The following is a 13,388-nucleotide window of genomic DNA, read 5'->3' as shown; positions in this document are numbered from 1 at the left end:
TTTTTTTTTTTTTTTTTTTTTTTTTTTTTTGCATTTATCTTTTTTAATTCATCAATTTGTATGTATGGATGCCACGGCACACATGTGGGGTCAGCAATAACTGGTGGGAGTTGGCTCCCAAGGTTGGATTCAGGCCGTCAGCCTGTTGCAAGTGCCCTTAAGTGCTGAGCCAGCATTCCAGCCCAGTATTTGTTTCTGTGTCTGACTTACTTTACTTCACATAGTGATTTCTGATTCCATTTATTTTTTCTGCAAATGTGATTATTTCATTTTTCTTTCTGTCAGAATTAAGTGGTATTGTATGTATAGCACATTTTCTTTATCCCTTCATTTGTTGATGAACATCTAGGCTGGTTCCATTTCTTAGCTATTATAAGTAGTTAAGCAGAGCTGGGTGTGACGATGCATAGCTTTAATCTCAGCAGAGGGATGCAGAGGCAGGTGGATCTCTGTGAGTTCCATGGCTACATAGTGAGACTCTGTCTCAAAACAATAAATCCCTGCATGGTAATAGAGATTGAACTCTGAGGCATATGCTATTTAAAAAGAACATCTCTCAAATAAAAACAGAAGAGACATCTAAACTAATCCGTGTTTATATTGCAAAGCAGACATGAAAGCAACATGAAAAAGCAAGGCAGTGTGACTCCTTAACTGCTGAATCAATGACACCAAACAGTTTAGGTGCCAGATGTGAAAACATATATATGTAACAAATGTGCTAGTGATGGTCACTTACGTAGGGAGGCTTTAGGATAGTCTCACACACCAACACCAGCCCCGTCTCAGCACCAGAGCTCCCTAGCTGGGCCAGCCTGCCTGGCTGCTGTCCCTCCGATTCTCCTGTTTCTGCTCCTGCAGGACTGGGATGCAGGAGCACTGGATTCTGGGTAGAGCTCGGTCCTCATCCCTGTTTATTTAAACTTAAAAGAAAAATGTTTTATTTGTGTGTGTGTGTGCGCGCGCGTGCCACTTATGTGCCTGGTGCCCTCAGAGCCTGAAGAGGGAGCCAGATCCCCTGTCAAGGGCAGTTGTGATCAGTGGATGTTAAATACAGAGTCCAGGTTCTTTGTAAGTGCAAGTGCTTTGAACTGACAAGCTCTAAGGAGCCTTGACCCCAGCTCCAAGAGATCCTCATGTGTGTGCGGCAAGCACCTTAGGGAATGAGCTGTGAGCCTCATTTTATCGTTTATTTATTTATTTTTGAGACCATAATTTCTAACGGTCCTCTGTCCTCAGCCCCCAAAGTAGCACGGAGTATAGGCTGTTGCACTCAGCTAAGATGCTTTCCTGTCTTACTTCTCCCTCTGTTCCTTTTGTTACTAAGTAGTCCTGAGTGGCCTGGAACTTACTGTGTAGACCAAGATGGTCTCAGTGTGCAGATGTCCTCTTGTCCCTTAATACTGAGACCATAGGTATATGGGCTATACTTGGCTATGTTATGTTTCTTTGTACTTTTTTTTTTGTTTGTTTTGGTTTTTCGAGACAGGGTTTCTCTGTATAGCCCTGGCTGTCCTGGAGCTCACTCTGTAGACCATGCTGGCCTCGAACTCAGAAATCCACCTGCCTCTGCCTCCTGAGTGCTGGGATTAAAGGCGCGCGCCACCACACCTGGCTTGCTTGTGCTTTTAATAACATAAATGTTCATTTGAAATTCTGGGTATTTCAGTTTTTATTAGTCCATCTTTATAATTTCTCCTGATGCTAAAAGTATCACATACACGAGTGGGACCTTGGTCTGTGACATAAAATGTCTTCAGTATACTTGAGGTTCAGGGCAATCCTGAGCATACCCTCACAGAAAGACTGTTTATAAATGGGATTCATCATACCACTGCCTCCAAGGATGCTATACTTTGTTTTCATTACATTATCATCAATTCTTAGGGAGTGGCCAGGTTCTACAGGTCAAGGAAAAAACACGTGGTTACCACCCAGACAGAACACAAATGTGTGCTGGATTCCTGCCGCTCTCTGGAAGCTGAGGGCTTTCGGGTCACTTACCTCCCTGTGCAGAAGAATGGGATCATTGACTTAAAGGTAGGAGTGCCCCAGGCACGAGGGACAGGATGGGAGGAGCCTGCCTCCATTCTCTAAGTCTATCTCTCCAGCTTTGAGTGAGAGTGGAGCATGGATCAGGCCTGGCAGAGAAGATTGCGTTCTTTATGTGTGCACTGTTCTTCTCCATGGAAAACTTGCCTCTCAGGGTTTTTGGTGATCCTGTTTTGTACAGAGCTACTGGACATGAGTGTAGGATCTCAGGGACTTACATCCCAGGAGAGCTCTGGCCTCTTTCTTCCCTGCATTGATGTTTCTGATCACCCTGTGAAGGAAGCAGGCTGGCTGGAGGTGTTGCTCAGTAGTAGAATTATTGAATCTATAGTATACACAGGCTGTGGGCTTGATCCCCAGAACTGCAAAAGCCAACATGTTAGTATGGGTTAGACATGGGGGATTCACTCTTTTTTTTTTTTTTTTGGTTTTTTGAGACAGGGTTTCTCTGTGTAGCCTTGGCTGTCCTAGAACTCACTTTGTAGACCAGGCTGGCCTGGAACTCAGAAATCCGCCTGCCTCTGCCTCCCAAGTGCTGGGATCAAAGGCGTGCGCCACCACGCCCGGCTGTGGGATTCACTCTTAAACTCAGTCACTGGAGGCTCAAAGAGGATCACCAGAGGATGGGGATAGCCTGGACTTGAGAGTGGCAGCCTGTCTGAGAGGAAAGGTTTGTGTATAGGTACCTGTCCATGTTTGTACTCGTGTGAGTACACTGCTCCTACTCCTGTAGCTTTGTAGCAGCTTGAAATCAGCCTTTGTTTATTTGACCTAGGTAGGGTCTCATGTAAGCTTTTTGGGTTTTTGTTTTGAGTTTTGGTTTATATTTTTGTCTTTGAAACAGTGTTTCAGGAATCTCAGGCAGACCTGCAGTGGCTATTTAGACTTGAATGGCCTTGAACAGGAGTTCTTACTCAACCTGTTAGGTATTGGTATTACAGCCATGGGCTGCAAGGAGATTTTCTTCCTCCTTTTAGATTTATTTCATGCGTGCCGGGGTGTTCCAGGAGGTTATGAGTGTGGGTGTGGGGACTCCAACTCAGGGCTTCTACAACAGCAGCAATTGCTATTAACCTCTGAGCCATCTCTTCAGCCTGTATTTCCTTTTTAAAGATTTGTTTATTAATGTATATAAGTACTCTGTTTAAATGTATGACTCTATGACAGAGAAGGCATCAGATCCCATTATAGATGGTTGTGAGCCACCATGGTGGGTGCTGGGAATTGAACTCGGGACCTCTGGATGAGCAGCCTGGCCTTTTTTATAACTTTTATTTTTTTGTATTTGAGTGTTTTGACTGAATGTATGTCTGTGCCTGGTACCGTGGAGACTAGAAAAAAGTTTCCGGTAGCCTGGACCTGGAGGATCCTCCATGGTTGGTGTGCTACGAATTCAACACGGGTCTGCGGGATGAGCAGGCAGTGCTCACAGCTGCTGAGCCATGGCTGCAGCCTAAAAGCTGCTGTTAGTTTGTTTTGAAACAGTAGCACTCAGGAACGAGCTCAGTGCCCCCCACATGCTTCGTACCCCATTACTTACATGCTTAGATAGGGTTAGAGTGAAAGGCATGCCCCTTTTGTAGATTTAAAGTTGCCTTCATTCTTATTTATATAGCTATCTCTTGGCATCATATAGACTCCTAACTCCTACATTCTTAGGAACTAGAGGCTGCCATCCAGCCAGACACCAGCCTGGTCTCTGTTATGACTGTGAACAATGAGATTGGAGTAAAGCAACCGATTGCAGAAATAGGTGAGTATGGTAGGCTAGCCTGATCCTTACCACCCCAGGGTCTGCGAAAGGAGCAGGGGTACAGAGTTCTGATATAAATGTTATCGGTCGCTTAAATTATTCATGGTGTCTAGCAAGATTGCTGTCAGGTTACATTCACTGTGCCGTGTGTCTTCCTCTCTGTCATTCTTCAGGGCAGATTTGCAGTTCCAGAAAGGTGTACTTCCATACTGATGCCGCCCAAGCTGTTGGGAAAATCCCACTTGATGTCAATGACATGAAAATTGATCTCATGAGCATTAGCAGTCACAAAATCTACGGCCCTAAAGGTACCAGTTCCTGCCTGTTTTTCCCATTCTCAGAAAATCATTTGACAGGTGCTCAACACAGTCAAGACTGACCGTTCTGAGAAGGTTGTACATTCAGCGTGGCCTAGACTATGGAAGTATCTTCAACAATAGCCAAAAGCACTTGCCTCTTTGTAGATCCAAGCAGCTGCTGTGTACATAGCTGGCATTCTTTGTTGATCTCTTCACAGTGTCCTTAAAAGGGACATAGGTATCGATTTGGCTGAGGAACAGGGTTTCGTTAATTCGGGTTTTTCTAGACATACGACATAAGTACAAACAAAGAACAAAACAGAACTAACTGGACTGATATTTCTTTCTTTCTTTTTTTTTTTTTTTGTGGTCTTTCAAGACAGGGTTTCTCTGTGTAGCCTTGGCTGTCCTGGAACTCACTTTGTAGACCAGGCTGGCCTGGAACTCAGAAATCCGCCTGCCTCTGCCTCCCAAGTGCTGGGATCAAAGGTGTGCGCCACCACGCCGGGCTAGGCTGATATTTCTATGTGCCTCTCCATGATGTCTGCCAAGGGCACTCACAGGCTATGATTAATCTTGTGAGCTGTTCCTGTAGATCTCAACTTGGACTCTACAATGTGACTTGATTATGAGCTCTTTCCCTATTCACTCCTCCCAAGAGTTGTGAGACATAGTCCCACCTGCCTTTGAGTTTATTTTCCTCCTTCCTTGATCACAGGTGGTGGGGCTGTAGACATGTCTGCTGTGCCATGCCTGGGTAGATATTACGGTTCCTGTTCATTCCTAAGGACAGCCATTCTTGCCCTCCACTACTTTTTACACAAACTGTATGTGTTCTGATCTTGCTTTTTTCATTTAACACTACATTTTTTTTTAGATTTATTTATTTTTTATATATAAGTATACGATAGGGATCTCATTACGGATGTTTGTGAGCCACTATGTGATTGCTGGGATTTGAACTCAGAACCTCTGAAAGAGCAATCAGTGCTCCTAAACAAATATCAGCCATGGTACCATATTCTTTAATTCCAATACCCTGTAGACAAGCAGATCTCTGTGAGTTTAAGGCCTGTCTGGTCTCCATAGTGAGTTGCATCTCTACACAGTTAGACCTTACCTTTAAAAGAAGAAGGAAGGAAGGAAGGAAGGAAGGAAGGAAGGAAGGAAGGAAGGAAGGAAGGAAGGAAGGAAGGGGAAGGGAAGGAAGGAGAGAGGAGAGAGAGAGAGAGACTTCTTCTTGATTACAAACTGAGTTTTAGATCTCTCTAGAATAAGGGAGACTCTAAAAAGGAAGCTGAAACAAAGTAAAATGTACAGCCCAGCATTGGGGAGGCCCTCCTTCCTTCCCTTTCTCTTTCCTTAGGGTTTTGTACTTTACCCAAGGCTGGCTCCCTTCCCAGTGCTGTGCTGTGGGCCTGGGCCACCAAGCCTGAGCTCACCGTTTCCCAGCAGTGTATTTTAGGGTTTTACAATGACAGCACAGAAGAGCGTCAGTATCTTATGCAGTTGCTTGGTGTTTCATTGTAGGGATGTTCCATAATGTACTTGACATTCTCCTAATGGTTGCCACCTATGTTGTTTCAATCTTTTTTAAGGTGTATTTATTTTAGGTGTATGAGTGTTTTGCCTGCATGCACCTAAGTGTACCGTTTGAGTGCAATGTCCATGAAGACCAGAAGATGGCACAGACTCCCCTGGCCTGGAGTTAGAGCTGTGTGAGCTGCCTATGGGTTCTGGGAACTGAACCTGGGTCCTCTGCAAGGGCAGCAAACCACTGATTCATCTCCACAGCCCCTAGTGGGCTTTCCCCCTCTTCCTCCTGCTCCCCCTCCCCTTCCTCTTCTTCCTTCTTCTTCTTTTTGAGCCTTATCTCTTATTCTTGGGAAGTTTTATGATGATTTTTATTGTATGAAAGTACGTGCAGGTGCCTGTGAGGACTCCAAGAGCGAGCGAAGGGCACTGGTCTCCTGAGCTGGGATGTGGGTGTCAGGGATCACACGCAGGTCCTCTTTAAGAGCAGTGTGTACTTGGTACCACTGGCCATCTCTAACTGGTTTCTGATCCTTTTGCTCTTAGGAATAGTCCTCATGGTATGCGGTCATTTCTTCATGCATAGCGGTCTGCTTGGAGTCCTTTTGGACACTGATATATGATACACGTGCTGTAACATGATTGTTCTGAGGACAGTTGCTACATATTAGGCTTTTTCCATTTCTCCTTTTCCTTCCTTTTTTTTTTAATTCAGAAAAAAGTTAACTATATAACTTGAAATATTTTAATCTTAATTTTTTGTTTTTTAGAAAGTAATATTTTGTTCCATTGTGTTTCTCATTTTTTTCTAACAACTTTTCTTTCCCAAGGGGTTGGTGCTATCTATATCCGCCGTAGGCCCCGGGTACGTGTGGAGGCCCTACAGAGTGGAGGTGGGCAGGAGCGGGGTATGCGGTCTGGGACAGTGCCCACACCCTTGGTGGTGGGCCTGGGAGCTGCATGTGAATTGGCACAACAAGAGATGGAGGTAAGTATTGGGGAGAGCAGAACATCCCCCCCCCTGCCCTCCCCTCACAAAGGGTCCTTGTTTAGCGACCTATTAGCATAAATGAGTCTATCTCTGGAACAGGAAATCCTTTGACTTTGACTGCCTTTGAGCAGCTGACATCCTATGCTTGTAATCCTAGTTGCTCGGAGGCTAAGGCAGGAGAATAATTTTTAGTTTAAGGCCATCCTGGGCTACATAGTAAGACTCTGGATCAAAATTAAAAATAAAGAGCTGGATCAGTAGGAGTGTTCTTGCCTAGGATGGGTAAGACCTTGGGTTCATTCCCTTGTAAGTAAATGTAAAATGTACATGTGTACATACAAAATTAATTAAAGCCTGCTTTGTCAAGGAACGGCAGCCCCTTGTTCTGAAAGAGGTGGTTTAAAACCCATACATGCCTTGCTTGTCCATTTTTCTATATGTTGTTGGCACCCTGTGTTCAGCTCCTAAGCACCTTTTATACATCAGACACTACGCCCAGTGCTGGAGATGGAGTGGGCTCCACACATAACAGGTCATCAGAAGGGGCTGTGTGATCGATACATCATCACTCCTGGGTAGGGAGAAGGGCTTCTGGAGTGCGTTCTCCTGAGCTGACTGCTGGTCACTGAACTTCCTTCTCCCTTCCTGCTCCTTAGTACGACCATAAGCGGGTCTCAGAGTTAGCAGAGAGACTGCTAAAGAAGATAATGGAGAACCTTCCAGATGTGGTGATAAACGGGGACCTGAAGCAGCACTACCCTGGTACGGCTCGCCCTTTCCCTCTTCCTCTGCTTTGCTTTTTGCTTTATTTTATTTTATTTTATTTTATTTTGTATCTCTTTTTTTGAGACAGGGTTTCTCTGTATAGTCATGATTGTCCTAGAACTCACCCAGTAGACCAGGCTGTCCTTGAACACGTAGAGATCTGCCTGCCTCTGCCTCCCTTGTGCTGGGGTTAAAGGCGTGCACCACAGACCTCCAGCTATTATGTGAGGCTGGAGGATGCCCTCCACTATACACATGGAGAGTCACTTCTCTCCTCCCACTCTCCCGTAGGTTTCAGAGATAGAAATCAGGTCACCAGGTACATGCAGAGCCATCCTGGTGCCCCTATTTACCCTACCATTCTGCTTTTATTTCTGAAATATATTTTGTAGCTAAAAAAGGTTTTTTTTGTTTTGTTTTGTTTTGTTTTTTTGGTTTTTTTTTTTTTTTTTTTTTTTCTCTCCTTGTCTCCTTCATGGTAGGCACTCTTTACCCCTCTGCTGTCTCCAGCTCCCAGTCTCTATTCTGACAGGTGCTGGGCCCCAGAGTACCATCACTGTGTGTTCTTTTCTTCAGGCTGTATCAACCTCTCCTTCGCGTATGTGGAAGGGGAGAGCCTGCTGATGGCCCTAAAGGATGTGGCCTTGTCCTCAGGGAGGTGAGTCGGATGGCATCGACAGGCATTGTGGCAGCACCGTTCGCTTGCCTGTCAGGTACCCTGTGTCAGTGAGCTTCCTGGTATGGATAGGACAGGAACTCTCGATCATGATATAGCTCAGGCCTCAGGCGATGGCCGTGGCTGAAGTTACCATTCCAGCGGCCCTTGTTAGAAACTGGGGGCTTGTAGGTCCTAGAAGATGTGTCTATTTTGTTTCCCTTTTTTTTTTTTTTTTTTCTCTGTGTAGCCCTGGCTGTCCTGGAACTCACTCGGTAGACCAGGCTGGCCTTGAACTCAGAAATCCGCCTGCCTCTGCCTCCCGAGTGCTGGAATTAAAGGCATGTACCACCATGCCCGGCTTTTTGTTTCCTTTTGAGACAAGATCTCTCTGTGTAGCCCCGGCCGTCCAGAAATGCTCTATATAGACCAAGATCCTCTGGCCTCTGCCTCCTGAGTGCTGGGATGAAAGGTTTTCATCACTGCGCTTAACTGAAGATGTCTTTTGCAGGGATGAGCTAACAGTCTGGGTGTAAGCCACAGGGGTCTGTCTGCCCTCCAGGCTTACATACTGTATTTTCTGCCCTGGCTGTTTTGTCAGGCCCAGTGTATGGGCTCTCATGAGCTTTCCGTCGTTGGCAGTGTCTTCGGTCCAGGAAGTTGTCTATAGGGACCACAGAAGCTGGGTTTACATCCCAGGATGTACAGGGCATCACCAGGCTATATTTCTTCTGTCCCCGTGGTATGATTTCAGGGTGTGTCCTATGGACTAAAAGGATCTGTCTCCATCTTTAGTGCCTGTACTTCTGCGTCATTGGAGCCCTCTTACGTCCTCAGAGCAATTGGTACCGATGAGGATTTAGCACACTCCTCTATCAGGTCAGTGAGATCAGCTGCAGAGAGAGAGAGAGAGAGAGAGAGAGAGAGAGAGAGAGAGAAGGCATGGGTGTGAGAATGTGTGTGAGTGTGTGTGTATGGGAATGTTTCTGTGTATGTGTGTGTATTTTGTGTGTGTGTGCATATGCATATGAGTGTGTGGGGGAATTTTTGTATGTGTGTGTGTTTGTATGAGAGTAGGTGTATTTATGTGTGTATGTGTGGGGGTGAGTGTATATAGGGGTGTGAGTGGGTATGGGTGTGTTCCTGCTTTGTTAAGGTCTTGTCAGAAATTCGGGCTGGTCTTGAACTCTGTCCTGTCTTCGCTGCAGAGTGCTGAGCTTACAGGAGTGTGCTCACCATGTCTAGTTGATGCAGTTTGGGGTAATCATACATGATAGGCAAGCGCTCTTCCTGCTGAGCTATGTCCCTGCCTGCTTCTTGAATCTCGGTGAAGATGAGGATGTCTGAGTCCTGTACTCAGCTCCTCTGCCCACGAGTTCTAGGGGAGATGGAGGAAGCTTGTTGGTGGATTCTGAACCTCGATCTGTGTTCTCAGAACCCTTTAGCTAGAGAGGCGAGGAGGGTCTCCCCTCTCCTGTTTAGGTCTCCCCTCTCCTGTTTAGGTCTCCCCTCTCCTGATTAGGTCTCCCATCTCCTGTTTCCCTCCTTTGTCCAGCAGCTTTCACGCAGCCCAGTTGGTTTCCAACTGACTCTGTGGCCAGAGAATGCCCCTGCTTGCTCTGTGTCTACCTCTTGAGGGCTGGAGATGTGCTACCAACCCAGTCAGGGATTGAACCCAGGACTTCATGCATGCTAAGCAAGAACTCTATCAACTGAACTCCATCCCCAGCCCTTCCTTTATCTTTTATTTAGCATGTTCTCAGGGAGTATCGGTCAAAACAAACAAACAAACAAACAGCAAACCCATTGCCAGGTGTAGCAATCTCCTGTGTTCTCTCAGGTTTGGCATCGGCCGCTTCACTACAGAAGAGGAGGTGGACTACACAGCGGAGAAGTGCATCCACCACGTGAAGCGCCTTCGAGAAATGAGGTGTGTGTGCCTGCGTGCGGACTCTGTGGAGGACGCCGTACCGCTGACGCCTTTCTTGTCCTTAGACTCTATTCAGACTGCCAGAAGCCCAAGTGTAGCGGGATTGTAGGATGTAAGGATTCCACAAAGCCAGCAAGTAGACCTCCTTGTCTACTTGTTCTTCAGAATATGTTTTAAAAACTAGGTTTTTGTATATAGTTTTCAGAATATTGTTTTAAAAACTAGTTTTTTGCATCATCTCTAAAGGCCTTGGGTTTGATCCCTAGCCCTGAAAAACCAATGGAAGGCTGAGGTTAAAGGTCAGTGGTAGGGAACCTACCTAGAAGACAAAAAGCTCAAAGCAGGGATCTTGCGCATGCCTGATGTTATGGGCCGGAGGCTGCAGTAGGAAGACTGTGGGAGTCCTTTTCTGGGAAACAAAAACAAAGGGTGGGGCTCAGTGACACTGAGGAAAACTAGCTAGGGACACGGAAGGCACCAAGCTCAGTATTGGTGACAGGCTTAGCTCAGCAGAAGACACTGCCTTGTGTGTGTGAGGCTCCGCGTCTCAGCTTCAGTGGTAAAAGCAAACACAGACCTTTTCATAGTTATGACTCCCACCGTGCACAAAGTAGGTCATTCCCCACAATCTTCTCAGGAGCATTTCTTGTTTAAGAGGGCCGGGCGCACAGGCTTGAGATCTAAGACATCCTTTTAGGTTAAAGCAATAGATAGTCTTCCTGATTTTGGAAATTAGGAAGGGCCTAGGACTGAGCAGGACTTACAGAAGCTAGAAAAGGCTCGATTGTCTCTTGTATTGGGGTTCACCAGGGCAAAAGGCAGAGAAGCAACAAGGACAGGAGGGAAATGATTGCTCGGACCTGAGAGGCAGTGTACCTGCCGTTTCCTATCTAACCCTTACTAACTCAGTGCCTCTTCTCTTTGGCAGTCCTCTCTGGGAGATGGTGCAGGATGGCATTGACCTCAAGAGCATCAAGTGGACCCAGCATTAGAGGAGTGGACTGTGACTTTGTGCTGGCCTGGCTGCTCCGTGCACAGCCAGGAACCTCATTACCTGAGGTGGTCCATGCTCAAAGCAGATCGGAAGCTCTTCAGTGACTTCATTCACCACAGAATGTTCTCAAGTGAGAAACTGAAGGAGGTAGCTCTCCTAGCCTCGGCTCCTGTGTAGGCACATATTCGCTCCTCTTCCTCAGGAGTTCTTCTCTTGCCTGGCGTAGCCATTCTTATCTGAGGGCCTGGAGGCACTGCCTTGTTACTGCCACAGGGAGTACCAACGGTGCGGAGAAACTGGAAGAAGGCTCGAGGTCCAAAGACTGCTTCTCTGTGACTCGTTACTCTTGCTGTTCAGCTGGACTGGCGCCATTAGGGACTGGCATAAACAGACTTTATTTTAACCTCTTTTGTGGCTTTGAAAGACATCTCTTTATATTGACTTCAGCTGAGGGACAGCAAGTTGTATTAAAGTCTTGTTTCCTTTGGGGTCTTCTTTCCTCTCTTTTGACTTAATATGAGTAGAAATATCCAGACCCTACCCATTATTCTAATAATTTGCTTAATTCATTAAACTTTAAATCAATAAATTCCCATTTCCCATCCTATTCCGTGAGCTTTTGAGCGTCTGAGGGAGAACTGTGGGCCTTCCTTCCACCTGCTTTTCTCAGACAACTCTGTCCACTTCCTTTTCATCCAACAATTTAAAGGATTTCCAGGACACACGTTTCATTCTGGGTGTTGGGATGCACTGGCTCATGGGACCAGGAAGGGCACACTGTCTTCGGTGAGCTTTTATACTGATGGGGAGATAGAAACTCAGAAATAGAGCCTGTCGTGGGTGGGATGTTGCTGTGTGAGAAAGGAGGGTGTTTCAAGGCAATGGTCGGGAGAATCGTGATGATGGATGCTCTTGGGAAGCTGTTCAGGGCCTGTGTGAGCACACCGTGGAGAGCCAGTGCTTGCTGAGCTGGACAGAAAGGAGCAGAAAGAGCCAGAGATAGAAAACCCAGAAAAGCAGGTCAGTAGGCGGCATGGTGCATGCCTTTAGTCCCAGCATAGCGTACATAGCACATGTACATAAAATGAATAAATAAATCTTTAAAAAACAAAAAAACATACAGCTTTTAATTTACTATTTAATTTCATATTTAAAATTTTAAAAGCTATTAGCACATCTTTGATTTCATTTTTCAGTTGCCCTTCCCTGTGCTTTTTCTCATGGTGTGTACATGTGTCTGCATGTGAGTGCAGGCACTCCCAGGGCCCAGAGCCATTGGCAGTCTCTTGTGAGTTGTTCAGTGTGGGTGGGGACTAGAAATCAAATATGTTCTCTGGAAGGGCAGCAAGTGCATCTAGGTTTTAAGCCATTTTAAAAAATTGTTTTTTAGAAAGTCATTTTATGTATGTGAGTGTCTTGCCTGTATGTATCTATATATGTGCACCTTGTGTGTACCATGTGTCCTCAGAGGTCAGAAGAGGGGTTCAGATCCCCTGGAATTGGAGTTGGATGGTTGGTTGGTTCCTCTTACCATGGAACCATCTCTCCATCCCTTAAAATACAAATAAATTAAACTTTTATAAGGTTAGGGATCTACCCCAATTGTAGATCACTTTTGGGCTCTGAGTTCAGTGCCCAGTCCTACAAACAGACCATAAACGTCTTTTTATTTTGAATGATTTCAAATGGGACATGAAGGTGTATACCTCTTATCTCGGTACTTTGAGGCAGAGGCTAGCAATCTGGTTCAGTGCCAACCTGGACTACATTGCAAGTTCCAAGCCAGCCAGAACTATATAATGATATGCTGTCCCAAACATGGCAACAAAGATAGCTTGGTGTGATGGTGCATTCCTTTAATCCCTGCTCTCGGGAGGCAAGGGCAGGCAAATCTCAGTGGGCTCCAATCTAGTCTGATCTACAAAGTGAGTTTTAGGACAGTCAGGGCTACACAGCGAGTCCTTTTTCAAACCAAACCAAATCAAATAAAACAACACATTTCAAAAATAGTATATAAATTCAGTGTGTGTGTATGTGTGTGACGTATGATTCACATGTACATATGGTTCATGTGTGGAGGTCAGAGGACAGTTTACTAGAGTCAGTCCAGCTTTTACATTGGTTTTTGGGATTGAATTCAGGTAGTCAAGCTTTATAGCTAGTACTTTTTACCTGCCGAACTACTTCACTGACCCTGGTTCACGTTATACATATGCATGTATGTGTCTTAGTCAGGGTTTCTATTCCTGGACAAAGCACCATGACCAAGAAGCAAGTTGGGGAGGAAAGGGTTTATTCGGCTTACATTTCCACATTGCTGTTCATCACTGAAAGAAGTCAGGACTGGAACTCAAGCAAGTCAAGGAGCAGGAGCTGATGCAGAGGCCATGGAGTGATGTATGTGAAGTGTATAGGT

The 13,388-nt window shown here is 45.7% G+C and overlaps 1 protein-coding gene across 1 annotated transcript in view; it reads left to right on the top strand.

Moving 5' to 3' along the window:
- Positions 1–11,567, top strand: part of Nfs1 (NFS1 cysteine desulfurase) — a 22,237-nt gene extending 10,670 nt beyond the window's left edge. The window contains exons 5-13 of the mRNA XM_021192906.1: positions 1,888–2,040; positions 3,712–3,805; positions 3,979–4,113; positions 6,468–6,625; positions 7,285–7,390; positions 7,970–8,051; positions 8,844–8,927; positions 9,889–9,978; positions 10,907–11,567. Coding sequence (XP_021048565.1) covers positions 1,888–2,040; positions 3,712–3,805; positions 3,979–4,113; positions 6,468–6,625; positions 7,285–7,390; positions 7,970–8,051; positions 8,844–8,927; positions 9,889–9,978; positions 10,907–10,970 — 966 coding nt within the window. The 3' untranslated portion in view covers positions 10,971–11,567. The remainder of the gene's footprint in view (positions 1–1,887; positions 2,041–3,711; positions 3,806–3,978; positions 4,114–6,467; positions 6,626–7,284; positions 7,391–7,969; positions 8,052–8,843; positions 8,928–9,888; positions 9,979–10,906) is intronic.
- Positions 11,568–13,388: the final 1,821 nt, after the last annotated feature.

The sequence above is a fragment of the Mus pahari genome, chromosome 3 (genome assembly GCF_900095145.1).
Source record: "Mus pahari chromosome 3, PAHARI_EIJ_v1.1, whole genome shotgun sequence".
In the NCBI taxonomy this organism is placed as follows: Eukaryota; Metazoa; Chordata; class Mammalia; order Rodentia; family Muridae; genus Mus; species Mus pahari.
This window is presented reverse-complemented; position numbering and strand designations above follow the sequence as displayed.